Raw genomic sequence first — 14,938 nt, 5'->3', positions numbered from 1 at the left:
CAGAAGGATATATACCAAATAAGCTACAAGGTCTGATTCATATGGATGGGACCCAGAGCACACATGGGTATTTTGAAGATGCTGGACCATAAGGTTGGGTAAAGAACAAATGATACGGGATCTCTTGTGACTCAGGATTTTAAATTCTGAGCAAAATGCTTATAAGTCCACCTAATCAACAGGAGATGACCCCTGAGGTTTGGAGACACATGACCTACAGGACAGTGTTGCTGGGTGTTGAGGACTTAAGAGGGGCATGCTTGGAAACATTGAGTATGTAAGTTGAAAAAAAGGCCAGCTAAAAATATTCCCAGGAAGAGCCCATTATAAGTCTTTGCTAAATTGACAAGCAACATGCCCAGGTGCACCAGTTTTATCTTGAGAAGCTATCAGCCAGGATTGGCCATAGGAGGAAGTAGGGATAAAAGGATTCCAGGACATCTTACTACACTGATGAACAGTGACTTCAATGGGGTGCATGGGGGACTTGATAGTATGGGTGAATGTAACCACAATGTTTTTCATGTGAAACCTTCATAAAAGTATATCAATGATACCTTAATTTTTAAAAAACCTACAGAATAGAGACCAGATCAGGTTGTGGCAATCAGCTGTCAAAATGGGCAGTAAAGCCCAAAGGGAGTAAGGGGATTCACCTTCCAGATCTGTGGCAAAGGCTAACAGGCCTCTGTATGGCCAGAGACCAGGGGCCACATATAGGCACAGCTATGAGGTCTGTCAGCACTCTGTTCCCAGCTCCTACTCTGGCTAAGTGAGCAGAAAGCTCATTGAAAATCAGGATCTTGTATTTATTTCCAGAACCGAGCTGTGTCTCAGACCCAGAAACCATTGATGAAAGTGCAGGAAGGGCCTGACAGCATTGCGACAATTCTAACAGTCTAAAACTTCCCCTTTAAGGCCAGGGGAAGAAAATGATCTAAGTCTTAAGTGCTGTTGGATATGGGATCTGGTCTGACACATACCAGGGATTAAAAATGTCATTGTGTTAGAATGGCATCATAGGAAGGCGGGCAATAAATGGATTCCCTGGCCAAATCTCGCCATATCAAACAGGTTTGCAGACCTCTCAGGTTATCTCCCTAAGTGAATCAGGAAGAAGGGGTACCTTAGACAGTTAACAGAGCCCCCACACTGGGTCCCGGGCTTATGAAGTTAAGAGCCATAATAGTAGGAAAGGTCAAGAGGAACCTCTTAAAGGGCATTCCCCATCCAAGACAGTGGACAAAGAGATGTATATGTTACAGTGCATGTGCTACATCTGATGTTAGGGCTACACTTGAAGACTTTAAAAAGACAAGTATGTGCCCTTTTAATTTGCTTGTCTGGTACCAGCAAATAGCAGATGGATTTTGGTAGATGATAGCAGACAACCTGCAACAGCTGGGTAGTTGCCCAGATGACAGTTCATTGCTTAATGTAGCATCTCCCCATGTAGACCAACAAGCCTCCGACACTGGGGAGAAACTCCTGCCCTGTCGACTATGTTCTCTTCAAATTAGGAGGTTAAAAGACGTGACCTCCTCACATCCATCAGGACACATTTCCTGTTTCTCCAGGGCTGTGCTGTCTGTTACAGTAGTCTGAAGAGACTGATCATGATCTACTACACTGGTGACATTGGACTTGGTGGAAAGGAATCAGCAAGTAGTCTGGATGCCCTAGGAAGACAGGTGTGCTGGAGAGAGGAAGCATTCAAGGTTCTGCCATGCCCTGAAGTTTTTAAGGTCCAGTAGTCTAGGGCAGGGGGCAACAAACTATGGTTCATGGGTCAAGCCTGGCCTATTTTTGTAAATAATGTTTTCTTGGTACACAGCCATGCCCATTTGTTTATGGTTTGTCTGTGGCTACTCTTATGCTTATATTGACAGAGAGATGGGTAGTTTCATCAGAGACCACATGGCCCACAAAGCCTAACATACTTTGACACATTTACTATCAGAGTCTGCAGGAAACGTTTGCCAACCTCTGGCCTTGGGCAGGACTGGGACATTTCCTCCAAAGTGAAAGTCAAGATATTGCATCACTAAGAAAGAGGCTGGGTTTTTGGTAGGACATTTTGGATTTTCGATAAGGCTTACTTTACACTTGAAAATACTGCTCCTACTCAATTATAAGGTGACCAGAGGGCTGCAGGGGTTCTGCAAGCTGCCCTACCATCTGCTACAAAGGACAGAATGGTATCTATGGTCATAAATTCTTCTGTGGTTTTGTGTGGTGTCTCTCACAAGTCTCAAACAAGTCTCAGCTCACTGCATGTGATGAATCACGGCCATGTGTATACAGCAGAGAGCTATTTGTTACTCATAAAGCAGTTTCTGGAGCTGCTGACCTCACTGTGCTCAGTCCACCCTCATGCTCCTGGGTATTGACAGGTGTATCAAGTCACAAGCTTTTTTAAGGGATTGTTTGGTTTTTAGTTTTTTTTTTTTGTTTTTTTTTTTTTTGGTGCACCGTTCCCGGAAGTACTGCAATACCAGGTCGATGCGTGGAGTGGACGGAGCAAGCTCCTATTCCATCTCCCTGCTCCAAAAATCCATTTAATATATTGTCCTCGGATAGAGGACGTATCATATATTAAACTGATAAGAACAGATACTACACTTGATCTTAGCCAAAAGGCCAAGAAGCGATGGTTTTTAGTTTTTGTATAAACATTCTTGCACATATTTCATTAGATTTGTTTCTAGGTACTTTGTATTTCAGATGGTGTCTTATTTGCTGAAAGTTTGTTGCTGGGACTAGAAATACTAGAATTTTTTTAACAAATACTACAGATTTTTTATATTGACCTTTGTGGCCTTGCTAAATTCACTAAATTATCTATGCCAATTTAAATGTAGTCTTTGGATTTTCTAAATCATGTCATTTCCAAGTAATGACAATTTTATTAGTTTATTCTTAATCCTTATGTACTTATTTTCTTGCCTTGTTGCCTGTTCTTATTTTTTATTAGAAAATGTGATGCTTATGCTAAGTAAAATAAGTGAGGAAAGAGCCACAAGGCTTATATATAACATCAATTTGAGTTATCAGTTTGAACATTCTAAAAAAAATGTGATGCTGAACAAAGTAGGGGTCAGAGTGCACCTTTTCTTATTCCCAATTTCAGAGAAAAAGCTTTCATTATTCCTCCATTTAAATACTGATTGTTTTTTGGTTCTATACCCTTTAGAAAATTAGGAGAATTTCTATTTATTTCAGTTTCAGTATAAGCTTTTCTCAATCATTAGTAAATGCTGAGTTTTATTTAATGCATTTTCCTTCTTATATTATCTTGATATTCCATATTATCTATCTCCCAATTCAGTCATTCTCTTCAGCTAAGTTTTTGTAAAATATAGTCATGTTCTTAAATTCAGTTAAGAACTTTTAGCTCCAAAATTCCCATTTTTTTTTTACATCATGTAAAAAAATTAATTTTCTCAGTTTTGGAGGCAAAAAGTCAAAATCAAGATGCTGTCAAAACCATGCTCTCTCTGAGGTGGCCAAGGAAGAATCCCTCCTGGCCTCTTCCTGGCTGTGATGGTTGACAGCAATCTTTGGCTTGCCGCTGCGTTGTTCCCATCTCTGCTTCTGTTGTCACATGGCCTTCTGTGTCCAAATTTTTCTCCTCTGTTAAGGACACCAATCATTGGATTAGCACCCACCTAATCTTCTCAAATATGAATTCATCCTAAAATAATTTTATCTGAAAAGACCCAATTTCCAAATAAGGTCACAGTCTCAGGTACTGGGGGCTAGGACTTGAACATACCCTTCTGAAGTGCACAATTTAACCCACAATACATAGGTTCATTTTTTTTCTGAAAATCTCCATATGCCATCTTATTCCCTGAACATACTGATCAGTTATTTTAGTCTTGGTCTGATCATTCCAACATCTGCATCTTCTTTCTCTGTGTTTATGTTGTCTATCCAATCTCAACTTGTCTTTTATGCCTGGCTACTTTTGCTGGAATACCAGATACGGTGTACCCAAATTGTAGGCATAGGATAACTTTTAAGACCCTGGAGCTGTTATCATCTTTTGGGGCAAAATGGTCAATACATACTCAATGTACTGTGCAGGTTCCAACTTGAATTTACATTCTGGTAGAGGAGACCACAACAAATAAATCAGGAAACTATAAGTAGTATGATAAAATTTTATAGTTAAAAAATATATAAGTAGTATGTGAACTAGGTCTGAATATGAAGAGAAGCTGTAAACAGTGCGAAGTAGAGTGTTGGTGGTACAGGTGTACAGTGGACCAGAGTCCTGTAAAGGGCCCAAAAGGAAGGAACTGGTGATTGAGGGATGCTGAGGAAATTGGGACAATGTCCAGCAGTGGCAGGCAAGTGTGGTGGTGTAAGGCTAAGGCTGCACCCACCGGTGGGTTCAGGCAACATCCAGGAGGTAGGCTGAATGTAGGAGAGCACAGTGGTGAGGCTGGAGCATTGATGATCAGACATAGGGTCAGAATGAGACATAGGACCAATAGGCCATGTTAGGATTTTTTGATCAGATAAATATGGTATCATCAGTGCATTTTGAACAGAGTTGATCTGACCCTGCCTTAAGAATGTTCTCTGATGGCTAGGTTGAGACTTGAGTAGGAAATCTCTCTAGAGCCAGGCACAGAACCTAAAATAAACCAGACTGCCCTGGTCACACTCCCTCGTGTTAGCTGTTAACTCTTACTTATTATCTGGATTTTATTGTATTTTGCACAAAAATCAAGGGTAACATGCTACTACCTTCTGGGAAACAAACACTACAGTATTTTCAAGCCTGCAGTCTTAGAATAAACCTTACTTTTTCTAAAGTTAGTAGGCCCTTATTTTAAAAGCACTCTCTGGGACTACTGCTCAGCAATACAAAATAATGAAATATTGATTCATGTAATAACTTGGCTGGATCTCAAGAACTATAGAAATATATATAGAATTACAGAATCTTATATTAAAGTTTTAATCTTGATTATTTCTGGGTAGTGCGTTAGAAATTGGTTTACCTTCAAGTGAGATACCTCTGTAATATTCGTTTTCTATAATGAGCATGAAAGATGTTTGCAATCAGAAAAAAATATATATTGCTTAAATAAAAAAGGGGAGAAGGAAATAACAGTCCCCAAGCAGGCAGTCAGTCACTGGATTCTCTCTCAGATGGTGATCAACACCATAAAGACCACGTAGCCCCCCAGTCCATCAGAAACATGGCTCAGGAGCAAGGCTGCCTGCGAGAGCCTCTGAGAGCCTTCGCCATCTCTTACACAAGAGGGAACACCGGTCCCCGTCTCATACGCTGCTGGGAAAATTGAATTAGCATGTGTGAAGTGTTGTACCTCAAGTGTTCAATGAAGTGGAAATTACCTTTTGCTTCCTCTGTTTTTTCCTGGACACCCTGTCATCCGGGAAAAGATGAACAAAAGGTGGGAATGTTACTAAAGCCATCCCACTCCCAAGAAGAAATGGGCCCAGGAAAGGGGCTCAGTACAGCAATACCACACAGGGAAACCTGGACCGTCTCTTCTCATCCCAAGGCTACCTTTCCTGCTCCAGTAGAGAGGTGAGCTCGTTTCCCTTGGGAAGCAACAGCCTATGGCCAGGGCCCAGCACCCACCTCCCAGGTAACGCATCCATCCTGCGCGGCCCTCGCAGCCTTAACCTCCCGCCCGCCCCCCCGGACTCCCAGACGGCCTCCGTGCGTCCTTCGGCCAACCCCAGTTAGCTGAATCTCCTGAACCACAGGCACTGCCTGGCGACTAAACGGCTAGGCTCACTGATGAGGGTGTGAGGGTCCTGGGGCCCCTCACCAGAAGTGGTCGCTCACAGAACCCAAGGCAATTCTGGAGTGACAGTGACTAAACCACCAGGCAAGAATGGGCTCCCTGCTGACCAATGGGATTTCACCCAGTGGCGCTTCCCACAGCTCGTGAGGCCAAAGACCCAAGGCTCGCAGTTAGAAAGCGGCTGTAAAACACGCAAGAAGGGGCCCTCCGGCACGACCGCTTCCGTGCCTGCCAGCCCCGCTCCGCGAACCGCCGCACTGCCTCCCCAGGCCGAGCCCACTCTCACTCTCTCCAACGCAACCCATCACCGCCCGCTCCCGCGCACGTAGCTATACCAGCCCGCCCAGGCCGGAAGAGGGGAGCGGACACCGCTGCCCCGCCCAGGTGCCCCGCCCGCGCAGGCCCAGGCCCAGGCGGCCGCCATGCGGCTGCGCGGCGCGCTACTGACTCCCATCGCAGGCGCAGACAGAGGTTCTTGGCGTAGCGGTCGCACCTGCGTTTTTCCGTCATCTCTGTCCGCGTTGGCCAACGCTGACTTACCACCAGTCCTCAGAAAGCGTGAAGGCCAGGGTCCCCGCTACCAGAAAAAGCGTTTACGCGGCCGGCCGCTTCCACCAGCAGCTTTGAGGATTCCGCGCAGTGTCTTCCCATCTGACCGCGTCGCCCACCGCCGCCTGTGCACCCCTGCCGAAGCGGCACCCTCGCTCTAGTTCCTTCGCCTCGCGTCTCGGGCTCGGGGTCCTAAGGCCTAAACGGCCCTGCAGGATCTTTCCCGGCTGGTGAAGGGCGCCGCGCCCAGCCCCGGCTCCTTGCCGCACCCGTTTCTGCTTGGACAGCGGCTGCCCTTCCAGCCAGGTGTCGGTCCCGCTCAGACTCTTGGAGCTCCTACTGCAGCTCCGGGTCTGCCTTGGAATCTCCACTCGCCCCACTACAGGGCCCTGAGCAGTTCTAGGAACCTCATATTTGGACCTCAGGGCCCAGAAGCGCTGTGCACGAGGGTGCGCCAGCCCCAGACTCCCCTGCACTGGCATCCTGACCCAAGCTCCCAAGTCAGGGGACCTCATGCCCGGGGCACTGTGTACTTTCCATCCGATTTGGCACTACCCTGAAGACGGGAGAGAGGGGTGGGACAGTGGGCTTAAAACACTGCACCACTGGAGGGCTGGTTTGAAGCAACAACGAGACAGGTGCCAGTGCATCAGCCCTGACCCATATCTAGATTGTGAGCCACTGGCTGGCAGGGACCCGGCCAGCCTCTGCTACCCGGCCTGCCTCCACCCCAGGGTCCCTGGCTGGAGGTTGGAGGTTGGCCAGAGGGGAAAGCTGCCCAACAGACTGGCAGCTGAGGTGGGAGAGGCACTTCCCCACCCCTACCCGAGCATGCAGAGACCTTGCAAGGGGGCCGTTTCAGGGTTAACGGTGGACATACTGAAGGAACTGGATTTGCACGGATGTTTTTTGGTTCTAAAATGCACTGTGTGGGGCTTTGGGGATATAGCTTATAGTGGTCAAATTAGGATGACCTAGGGTTGGGGCAGGGTCCATAGGTCAATCTGAGGGTTATACAACATTTCACTGGGGAGGGTCAGTGAAGGAGTTGCTGCATTTCCTGAGCATGTGAGTGATAGCACTCAGATGGGGTCTGTGAGAAGGTGAACCACTGGGAATCTTCTAGGTTACAGGATGTCATGGGTAGGTGGGTCTTTGGGACTTCAGGGTCTCTAGGCAAGGTGCAGAAATTGTAATATCCTTTGATATAACATTGAGAGAGGCAGGGGACAGGAGATCATTATTGGGTTCTCAAAAGTGGGGGGCATGCAGGGAGTGGGCCTCACTCAGAAGAGCCGTGACTACAGGAAGCATTAACAATCTATGGGACCCCCTGCTTTCCCTCCACCCCTCCAGGGCCTGGGTTTTCCTGTAAAATGTCAGAGTCCCAGCCCAGCCTGCCTATCCCTGACCAGACCCCAAGAAGGTGACAAGACTACAGGAGGGAGGAGTAGACCAGTTTAATCCTGAGATAAACTTTGTGACAGCCTCCCAGTCCAAAGGGAGCCTAAGGGCCCACCCTTGGAGAGAAAGGGTGCCATGGAAAGTAAGGCCCTCAAGTAGAGAGGAAAACAGCATGGGAGCTGGTGCCCAGAGTGCCACACAGCTGGTCCTGTGCTCAGCAGGTACTGGTACAGCCTGAGGAGAGAATGGAGGCCAGGTCCTCACAGACACAGTCTTTACACAGACAACCCCTCAGCCTCGGTGGACCCCAAGGCTGTGCTGGCTCAGGACAGCCCTACCTTACATGCACTATAATATTTATTAGCTCTCCAATTCTGTGGGCACCCTGCCTGAGTGCCTGGAAGCACTCAGGAGCCTGTTTCACCTGGAGTGATGAGTGGAACAGCTTTTTCAGGTTGGGAACTGAAAAAGAATGCATCAGATTAGCATCTGTGGACCTGTCCTGGTGTCCTCCAGAGGGTATCCCTCCTTTCTATTCTCCCACTGTCACTTTAAACAATACCAAGGACCTCCCCTGATTTGGGGTCCAACAGGGCTGATCATCTGTCAGTAACAAATGCCAGTACAAACCCAGGGAGCAGCCAAGGGGCTCATCTCTTTCTCCAAATTGTAGGAGTTTACCCCAAAATGTGCTGCTTAGCTGGAGGTGCACATAACAGAGCCCTGTCTCACCTCTGCTTCTGGTTGTACTTGCATCTGCATTTGCCACCTGTAAGAGAAAGAAATGGTTAGCAGAGAACCCGGGCCACCCTTCTCACCCCTGCTCCTCACCCCCTCACCAGGCCCACTGCTCACTTAGGGCAAAAACGATTCCAGCGATGCACAGGAGCCCTGCGCAGATCATCCCGCCCAGCTGTAGGCCTTCCCAATCTGGGGGAGCATGAGAGCGAGCTGGCACCAGCCTGCCTCCACTCTGCTCACTCATTCAAAAAGTATTTGTGAACACCTGCTTCTGCAGAGCCCTTACATTCCAGGCAGCAAAAAAGACAAGCTAGTACATGGACAGACACAGTGTAAAATAGCTGGTAGGAACAAGCACTGGGAAGAAGCACACGGAAGGGCACAAAGAGGTTTGAAGGATGATCAAGGAAGGCTTCTCTGGTGGTATTTGAGCTGGAGCCCTGTAGACATGGGCACATGCAGGGATGATGGAGGGCAGGGCCAGTCAGAGGAAGAGGAAAGTTGCTTCTGGGAACTTAGGGCAGCAAGCAGCCAGCACTGGGGAAGGTGAGTGAGTGAGTGGAAGGAAGGACACTAGCACCTCCAGCCCCTCCCCAGAAGTCTTCCCAAGTACCCGGTGGGGTGGGCACCTTCCCTCCTTGCTGGAATGATCTCCCCAAGACTACGTTGCACATTGGCCTTCTGTTCTTTTCATCTACCACGCTGACTCCCCCAGTCCCAGCCCCACCCTACCCTTCTTTCCCCACCACCTCAGGTCCTCTGTCTACACGGGGCTCCGCTTCACTCCACATCAACCTCTAGCAAAGAGGTCAGGACAAGCAAGGGTAGGGGCACGGGGTGAGGAACATCAGCTCTTACCATAGAAGAAGGGACTGTCTTTATCTGCAGGAAAGAGGCAAAAAGAGAAGGCTAAAGACTAGAACCAGGAGGCAGGATGTGGAGTCTCAGGAGACTGTGGGGCGCAGGAGCAGGGCAGTTTGGGGCCTCACTCACCAATCAGGTTATTGGCTTCGAAGGCAGGCAGGCCTGAGGGGGAAAGCAGGGAGACTGGAAGTTAATTCATGGCATTGGTCTCAGAATGAATCAGCAGGCAGGACCCTAGCCTAAAGGGGCACAGATCGCCAGCTTTGTTGGGGTTACCCTGGGGTCGCCAGTTCCCTTCCTTACACTTTCACCAGCTCTCAACAGCCCTGGAATTTTGTCTCCCACCCCATGGCCTTTGACCCCCAACTCACAGGCGTTCCTGCTATTTCTAGGCTTCTTGTTTTTCCCCCTTGCACTTGGGATGGTGTGTTGTATTTTTTTACCCTCTCCTGAGAAGCATCCTACGCAGACACTGGCTAATGCTTTGCCTCCTGAAGAAATAGGGAGGGCTTTTCTTTTCATGCCAACAGATGGTTACAGTTTTCCAAAGTTTAGTTATTCAGGATATTTGTGTAATACTGACTTCCTACCTGTACTATTATTTCCTTTATGTTTCTCTTTAAATTGACACTTTAAATGAAAACACATTATGTGACATCAGGCCCTCTTTGGGAGATGATGCCCTGGTTTTTACTACATAGCTGGGTGGGGGGAGTTGGCAGCAGGGTTGTCTCTGGCAGAACTTACCAACCAGCATGAGGAGAAGGCCCTGGGTCACTTTCTCCATGACACAGCTGCAGAACAGGGCTGCAGGAGACAGAGGGTGGGATGTACTGGGGTCAGACGGCCCTCCCCCAGGCTCACAGGACTTGGTGGTGAAAGCCAGAGCATAGATCCCAAGGGTGAGCTTGCTTATGGGGAGATCTTGGGAAAGTTACTAATTTCTGTTTTCCTCACCTGAAGATAATATAATGCCTTATAGAGTTATATGGACTGAGTTAATACTAGTTAGATGCTCAGAACAGTGCCTGCACACAGTAAGTGCCATAAAAGCCTTTGTTAAAATCTTTGTAATCAAATGTCTGACCACGGTCAGGTGAGCAGTGCTCTGTCCTGACTCAGGCTTTGACACCTGCTTTCCTAACCCCAAAGGACTATCTGTGTTGAGGCCCTGAGCTATTGTTCCCAAAGGTCTGGGCCTGGGGCAGTCAGGCTGGATTTCTAGATAGCCTCCACAGAAGGTGCAACCAGGGCTGAGCTGAGCTGAGCTGTGCTGAGGAATGAGCAGCTGAGCAGGGGAAGGGCAAGGCAGGAGGGGTGGGTGAGAGCCACCCCCCAGCCCCAGCCCAGTGCAGCCCCGGCCCTACCCAGCCTGAGCCACAAACCCTGTTCCAGGCACCCCCAGTTCCCACTCTCAGAATGCAGAGTGCCATTGGCAGGAAATGGCCTGGTGGGTGGGACATTAGTCCTTTCTTCTCTTTAGGGTGGGAACTATCCTTGTCCCTGTTTACTGGTCCCTGAGGTGGCTGTGTCCTTGAGATAGGATCCCTTCCAGCTTCCTGTATGTCGTTGGCTGTAGGCAGCATGGGATTGTCAGTGTTATAATGTGTTATTAACACGGACACACTGTTATAATCTGCTAGGCCAGCTGGCTGGAACTCTAATCGTCTTTTAGCTACTAACAAGCTGTGTGACTCAACGGGTTACTCAACCTCTCTGTCCTTCAGTGTCCTGTAAAACTAGAATAATTATAATAATACTAATCTCAAAAGGTTATGATTGAATTAAATGAGTTACTGTACATTAAGCCTAAGAATAGTGTCTAGCATGTGGTAAGTACCAAAACACATTACAATAAACAAATACATAAATACATTTGTCTTTTTTGCTGTAGAAGGGAGAGACTATTAACACGCTGCTTCTGAACTTGGAGGTTTGTTGGCTTTCCTTTGGACTCATCCTTGTCTCTCTACCCGCTTCCACTCCCCTGGGATCCCTGGATCAGGAAGGATACTCCTCCACTTTACATATCTTTTAGCCAAAGGCTGGCCAGTGTCCTCCAACCCCAGACTGTCCATATGACAGTGGTCCCAGAGCAGGCAGCCTCCAATCCTCAAAACCTCCAAACACACACCCTGTAACTGAGAATACCCAAACACCCACCACCATCCCTTCCTCAGGGTGCCACTCTGGGCCACCCCTCCACCTAGCAGCCCCTAAGTCCTAGCAAAAGCCTGCTCACCTGGGAGCATTCTCCTGAGCTTACCTGTGAACAAGCGTTGTGAACAGGTCTCAGAAGGCTGTTGGGGCTGTTAAATCCAGGCGGGTTCCAGCTCTTTAAACCCAGCGGCCCCACCCAGGGCAACAATACTATCAGGCAAGAGAGAACTGGTCAGATTCCTCAAGAGATTCCTGCAGCTCTCTCTTTCCACTGTACTGTAAGGAGACACTGGCCTGCCACTCCCAGCATGGACAAGAGCTCCTGGGGGCCCCAGGCCCACTCTGAGCCAAGGTGGTGGTGGGGAGATGAATGGGCCAGGCCTCAGACCCTTCTCTTGAGGAGGTAGACTTTCAGGTTCTTTAGCTAGCTTTAATCCTAAAAGGCGCTCAGAGGGGTGCTGGGAGGTGGCAAGATGTTTCTGTGTTGTGCTAGCACTGGGGGTTCCAGGACTCCTGTGGGGAGGCTGGGGAGAGAAGTCAGGGACTGGCCTTGAGGCTCCATCTTCTCAGTGGCCCCATTGCTCTTGACCTGGGTGTTTACCGAGAGGGTGGGCTGGGGCTGGCAGGCCTCCTTCCTCTGCGGACCCCCCTGGCTGCCTCATGTGCAGCCGGCCAAACTCTCTTCACCCCTCACCCTACCATATCCTTTGGCCTGGGCCCTTGGCACTGGATGACCCCAGGCCTCTGTACTCCTATCCTCCTCCCTAATTCCTCTCTGTCCCCTGCCTTTCCTACTGGATGGTGATCAGGAAGGCAAGGATTTGCCTCCCTATTCCCAATGCCCAGTCATGAACCACAACAGGTAGATCTTTGCTAAATTACTGAACCAGGGCCAGATGCCACCAGAGGCTCCCAGTGCTGGGAACCAGGGCATGGGACAAAGCCATGAAAGGCAGGGCGGGGAGGATCCAGGAGTGGGAAAGGGAGGGCATTCGTAATGCAAACATGTCACCTCTCCTCCTGAAAACTTTCCAGGGCCCTCCCTTGCTTTCAAGAGTCAGTTTCTGCACAGAGTTTAAGACCAGGGGCCCGGGCACCAGGAAAAGCTAGATCTAAAGCCCAGCCTGCCACTTCCTGGCTGGTGACCTCAGGCTCCTTCATTGTTCTGGGCTTGAAGTTTACTCTCTTCTAAAATGGAGCAACGACAGGACTTACCTTCAAGGTGTGGGGCAGGAGCACAGGGCTGCTGCTTGGTCAGCCCTCAATATGTATTTGTAGAATGAATACCTCTCAGATCTAGTGGGAAGAAAGTGTGTTAACTTCAAGATTCAGAAGCACTACTTTGGAGTCAAATCCAGGCTCTGTTAGTTATTTGCTATGTGCACTTGAGCAACTGACATACCCTGTTCCTGCCTGTTTGCTCATCCATACAGGGGGGACCATAACCCAGCCTGCTAACACTGATTATGCTGCTCGGTTCACAGGAGCAGTTGCTGTAGCCAGGAATGGCCCTGATGTACACGTGATGAGCTCTGCAGCAGGTTGAGCCTGGGGCAGAACCAGGCAAAGGCAGCCCAGCTACTTGTGTGTAACTTCTGCAAACACAATGGTAAGTCACTTATCTCCTCCTTTTGCGAAAGCTGGCTGTAGGTGTAGGTTCACCATGGCTGAGTACTGTGCCTGTCCCCTCTGAGAGGCCCTAAAGGCTAGCCATGCACTCATGGCAGGCCACCTTTCACATTGGAGGTTGTGAAAAGTCAGTTTCCAGGCTAATGAATTTATTTTCTTAGATATTAAACCCAGTTCTTTAAAAAAAATAATTATTGAATAGAGTTGATATACAATATTACACTGGTTTCAGATATACAACATAGTGACTCAATAATTTATACATTACTAGATGCTCACCGTGGTAAGTGTGTTTACCCCATTACCATGCCAAGATACTATATTATTGGTTAAATTCTCTGTGCTACCATTTGCAATAACATGGATGGAGCTGGAGGATATTATGCTCAGTGAAATAAGCCAGGCAGAGAAAGACAAGTGCCAAATGATTTCCCTCATTTGTGGAGTATAACAACACAGCAAAATTGAAGGAACAAAATAGCAGCAGACTCACAGACTCCAAGAAGGGACTAGTGGTTACCAAAGGGGTGTGGGAAGGCAGGTGGGGAGGGAGGGAGAAGGGGATTGAGGGGTATTATGTTTAGTACACATGGTGTGGGGGGTCTCGGGGAAGACAGTGTAGCACAGAGAAGGCAAACAGTGAATCTGTGGCATTTTACTACACTGATGGACAGTGACTGCATTGGGGTATGGGTGGGACTCGATAATATGGGTAAATGTAGTAACCACATTGTTTTTCATGTGAAACCTTCATAAGAGTGTATATCAATAATACCTTAATAAAATTAAAAAAAATCTCTGTGCTGTACTTCCATTCCTATGACTAATTTATTTTATATTTTGAAGTTCATAGCTCTTTAACCTCCTCACCTATTTCACCCATCCCCCCACCCTCCAACCCAGTTCTTTTAAACAAAACAGTGTAGAAGGCTTCATAAGCTTTGTGTATTAAGAAGTGTTTACTAAACTGTTCTTTCATTTCTTAGGAGTGTTAAAGAATGATTGCTCTCTCAAGGTGTGATTTCTGAGGGGCTGGACTGGCAGTGAAGGCTGTTTTCAGGAAGTCACTTTCAAGGAGCGCTGGCCACTTGCTCTGCTTCTTGGACATGTATTCCTCACCAGAATCCCCAAGAGCCATCTGTTTGGGTTTGATTTCTTATCTACCAAATGGGAGACCTGAGTAACTGAGGCCTACAGGGAAATCAAACCTCAGGTGATGAAAGACTGTGAGGAGTGGGTGATGGACAGCCAGCCAGGTTTGAGTGGATGCAGATGAGAGTCTAAAGTATCAAAAGTTGAGAGAAAACTGCAAGATCCAGCTCTGAATTCTTCCTTCCCTTTCTGGGCTCAGTGCTGCAAAAGGATACAAGACTCTTGTGGAAGGAGGAAAGTCTTTTGCCAAAAGTGGCTGCCTGAAAATCAGCACTCACATCGAGGACACCCTCCTCTGCTCCTGTCAGTCACTGCCACAGCTGCTTTCCTCCTTCTCCAAACAGTACCTATAGCTCTGTGAAGCAATAGGTTGCATCCTCAAAGCCATTAATTTCCCTGAGGAACAGAGTGTAAAATAAAAGAAGTAGTTAGTATCTTGCCTGGCACATAGTAGGAGCACAACGTGTTTTTTCCTAATTTCCTGGCCTGAGTGTCCCAGGCATCAGTAGAGGGCTGAGATTGTCTATTTTGAGGGATCTGGTAGAGGAGGTTAAAGACCCCGTTGGTGAGAAAACCAGAGGAAGGGCAGAGGTTATTTCTGTCCTCTGAGGCGTCTCTCAGTCGTCTACATGTCTCATCCGATGAGA

At 48.0% G+C, this 14,938-nt stretch overlaps 1 protein-coding gene and 1 non-coding gene across 4 annotated transcripts; both read right to left on the bottom strand.

Annotated features, from left to right (window-relative positions):
• Nucleotides 1-2,461: 2,461 nt before the first annotated feature.
• On the bottom strand, nucleotides 2,462-2,652 carry LOC140850640 (U2 spliceosomal RNA). Its single transcript, XR_012133591.1, has one exon. It is a non-coding gene; the product is annotated as a U2 spliceosomal RNA (small nuclear RNA).
• A 5,133-nt stretch (nucleotides 2,653-7,785) lies between these two features.
• Nucleotides 7,786-14,693, bottom strand: FXYD4 (FXYD domain containing ion transport regulator 4). Of its 3 annotated transcripts, none has more exons than XR_001855888.3 (10): nucleotides 14,570-14,693; nucleotides 12,726-12,806; nucleotides 11,617-11,720; nucleotides 10,098-10,157; nucleotides 9,480-9,512; nucleotides 9,345-9,368; nucleotides 8,601-8,675; nucleotides 8,478-8,514; nucleotides 8,084-8,207; nucleotides 7,786-7,979 (listed from the first exon to the last, which is right to left on the bottom strand). XR_001855888.3 is itself a non-coding variant. In XM_017677775.3 (10 exons), exons 4-10 carry the CDS (start codon nucleotides 10,135-10,137, stop codon nucleotides 7,960-7,962), a joined length of 267 nt encoding a protein of 88 aa, XP_017533264.1. In that variant the 5' UTR covers nucleotides 10,138-10,157; nucleotides 11,617-11,720; nucleotides 12,726-12,806; nucleotides 14,570-14,693; the 3' UTR covers nucleotides 7,786-7,959. The 3 variants fall into 3 exon arrangements, 1 of the variants encoding a protein (XP_017533264.1); XR_001855889.3 differs by having other exon boundaries at nucleotides 8,089-8,207; XM_017677775.3 differs by having other exon boundaries at nucleotides 8,170-8,207.
• Nucleotides 14,694-14,938: the final 245 nt, after the last annotated feature.

Source organism: Manis javanica, chromosome 7 (genome assembly GCF_040802235.1).
Source record: "Manis javanica isolate MJ-LG chromosome 7, MJ_LKY, whole genome shotgun sequence".
Lineage (NCBI taxonomy): Eukaryota > Metazoa > Chordata > Mammalia > Pholidota > Manidae > Manis > Manis javanica.
This window is presented reverse-complemented; position numbering and strand designations above follow the sequence as displayed.

Bases quoted from the DNA above. Each gene is read 5' to 3' on its own strand.
- FXYD4 (XM_017677775.3), bottom strand. From the start codon at position 10,137: ATGGAGAAAGTGACCCAGGGCCTTCTCCTCATGCTGGTTG. The intron at 9,513-10,097 runs GTAAGTTCTGCC...TTTCCCCCTCAG, and splicing joins CCTTCTCCTCATGCTGGTTG to GCCTGCCTGCCTTCGAAGCC. The intron at 9,369-9,479 runs GTGAGTGAGGCC...TCTTTCCTGCAG, and splicing joins CGAAGCCAATAACCTGATTG to ATAAAGACAGTCCCTTCTTC.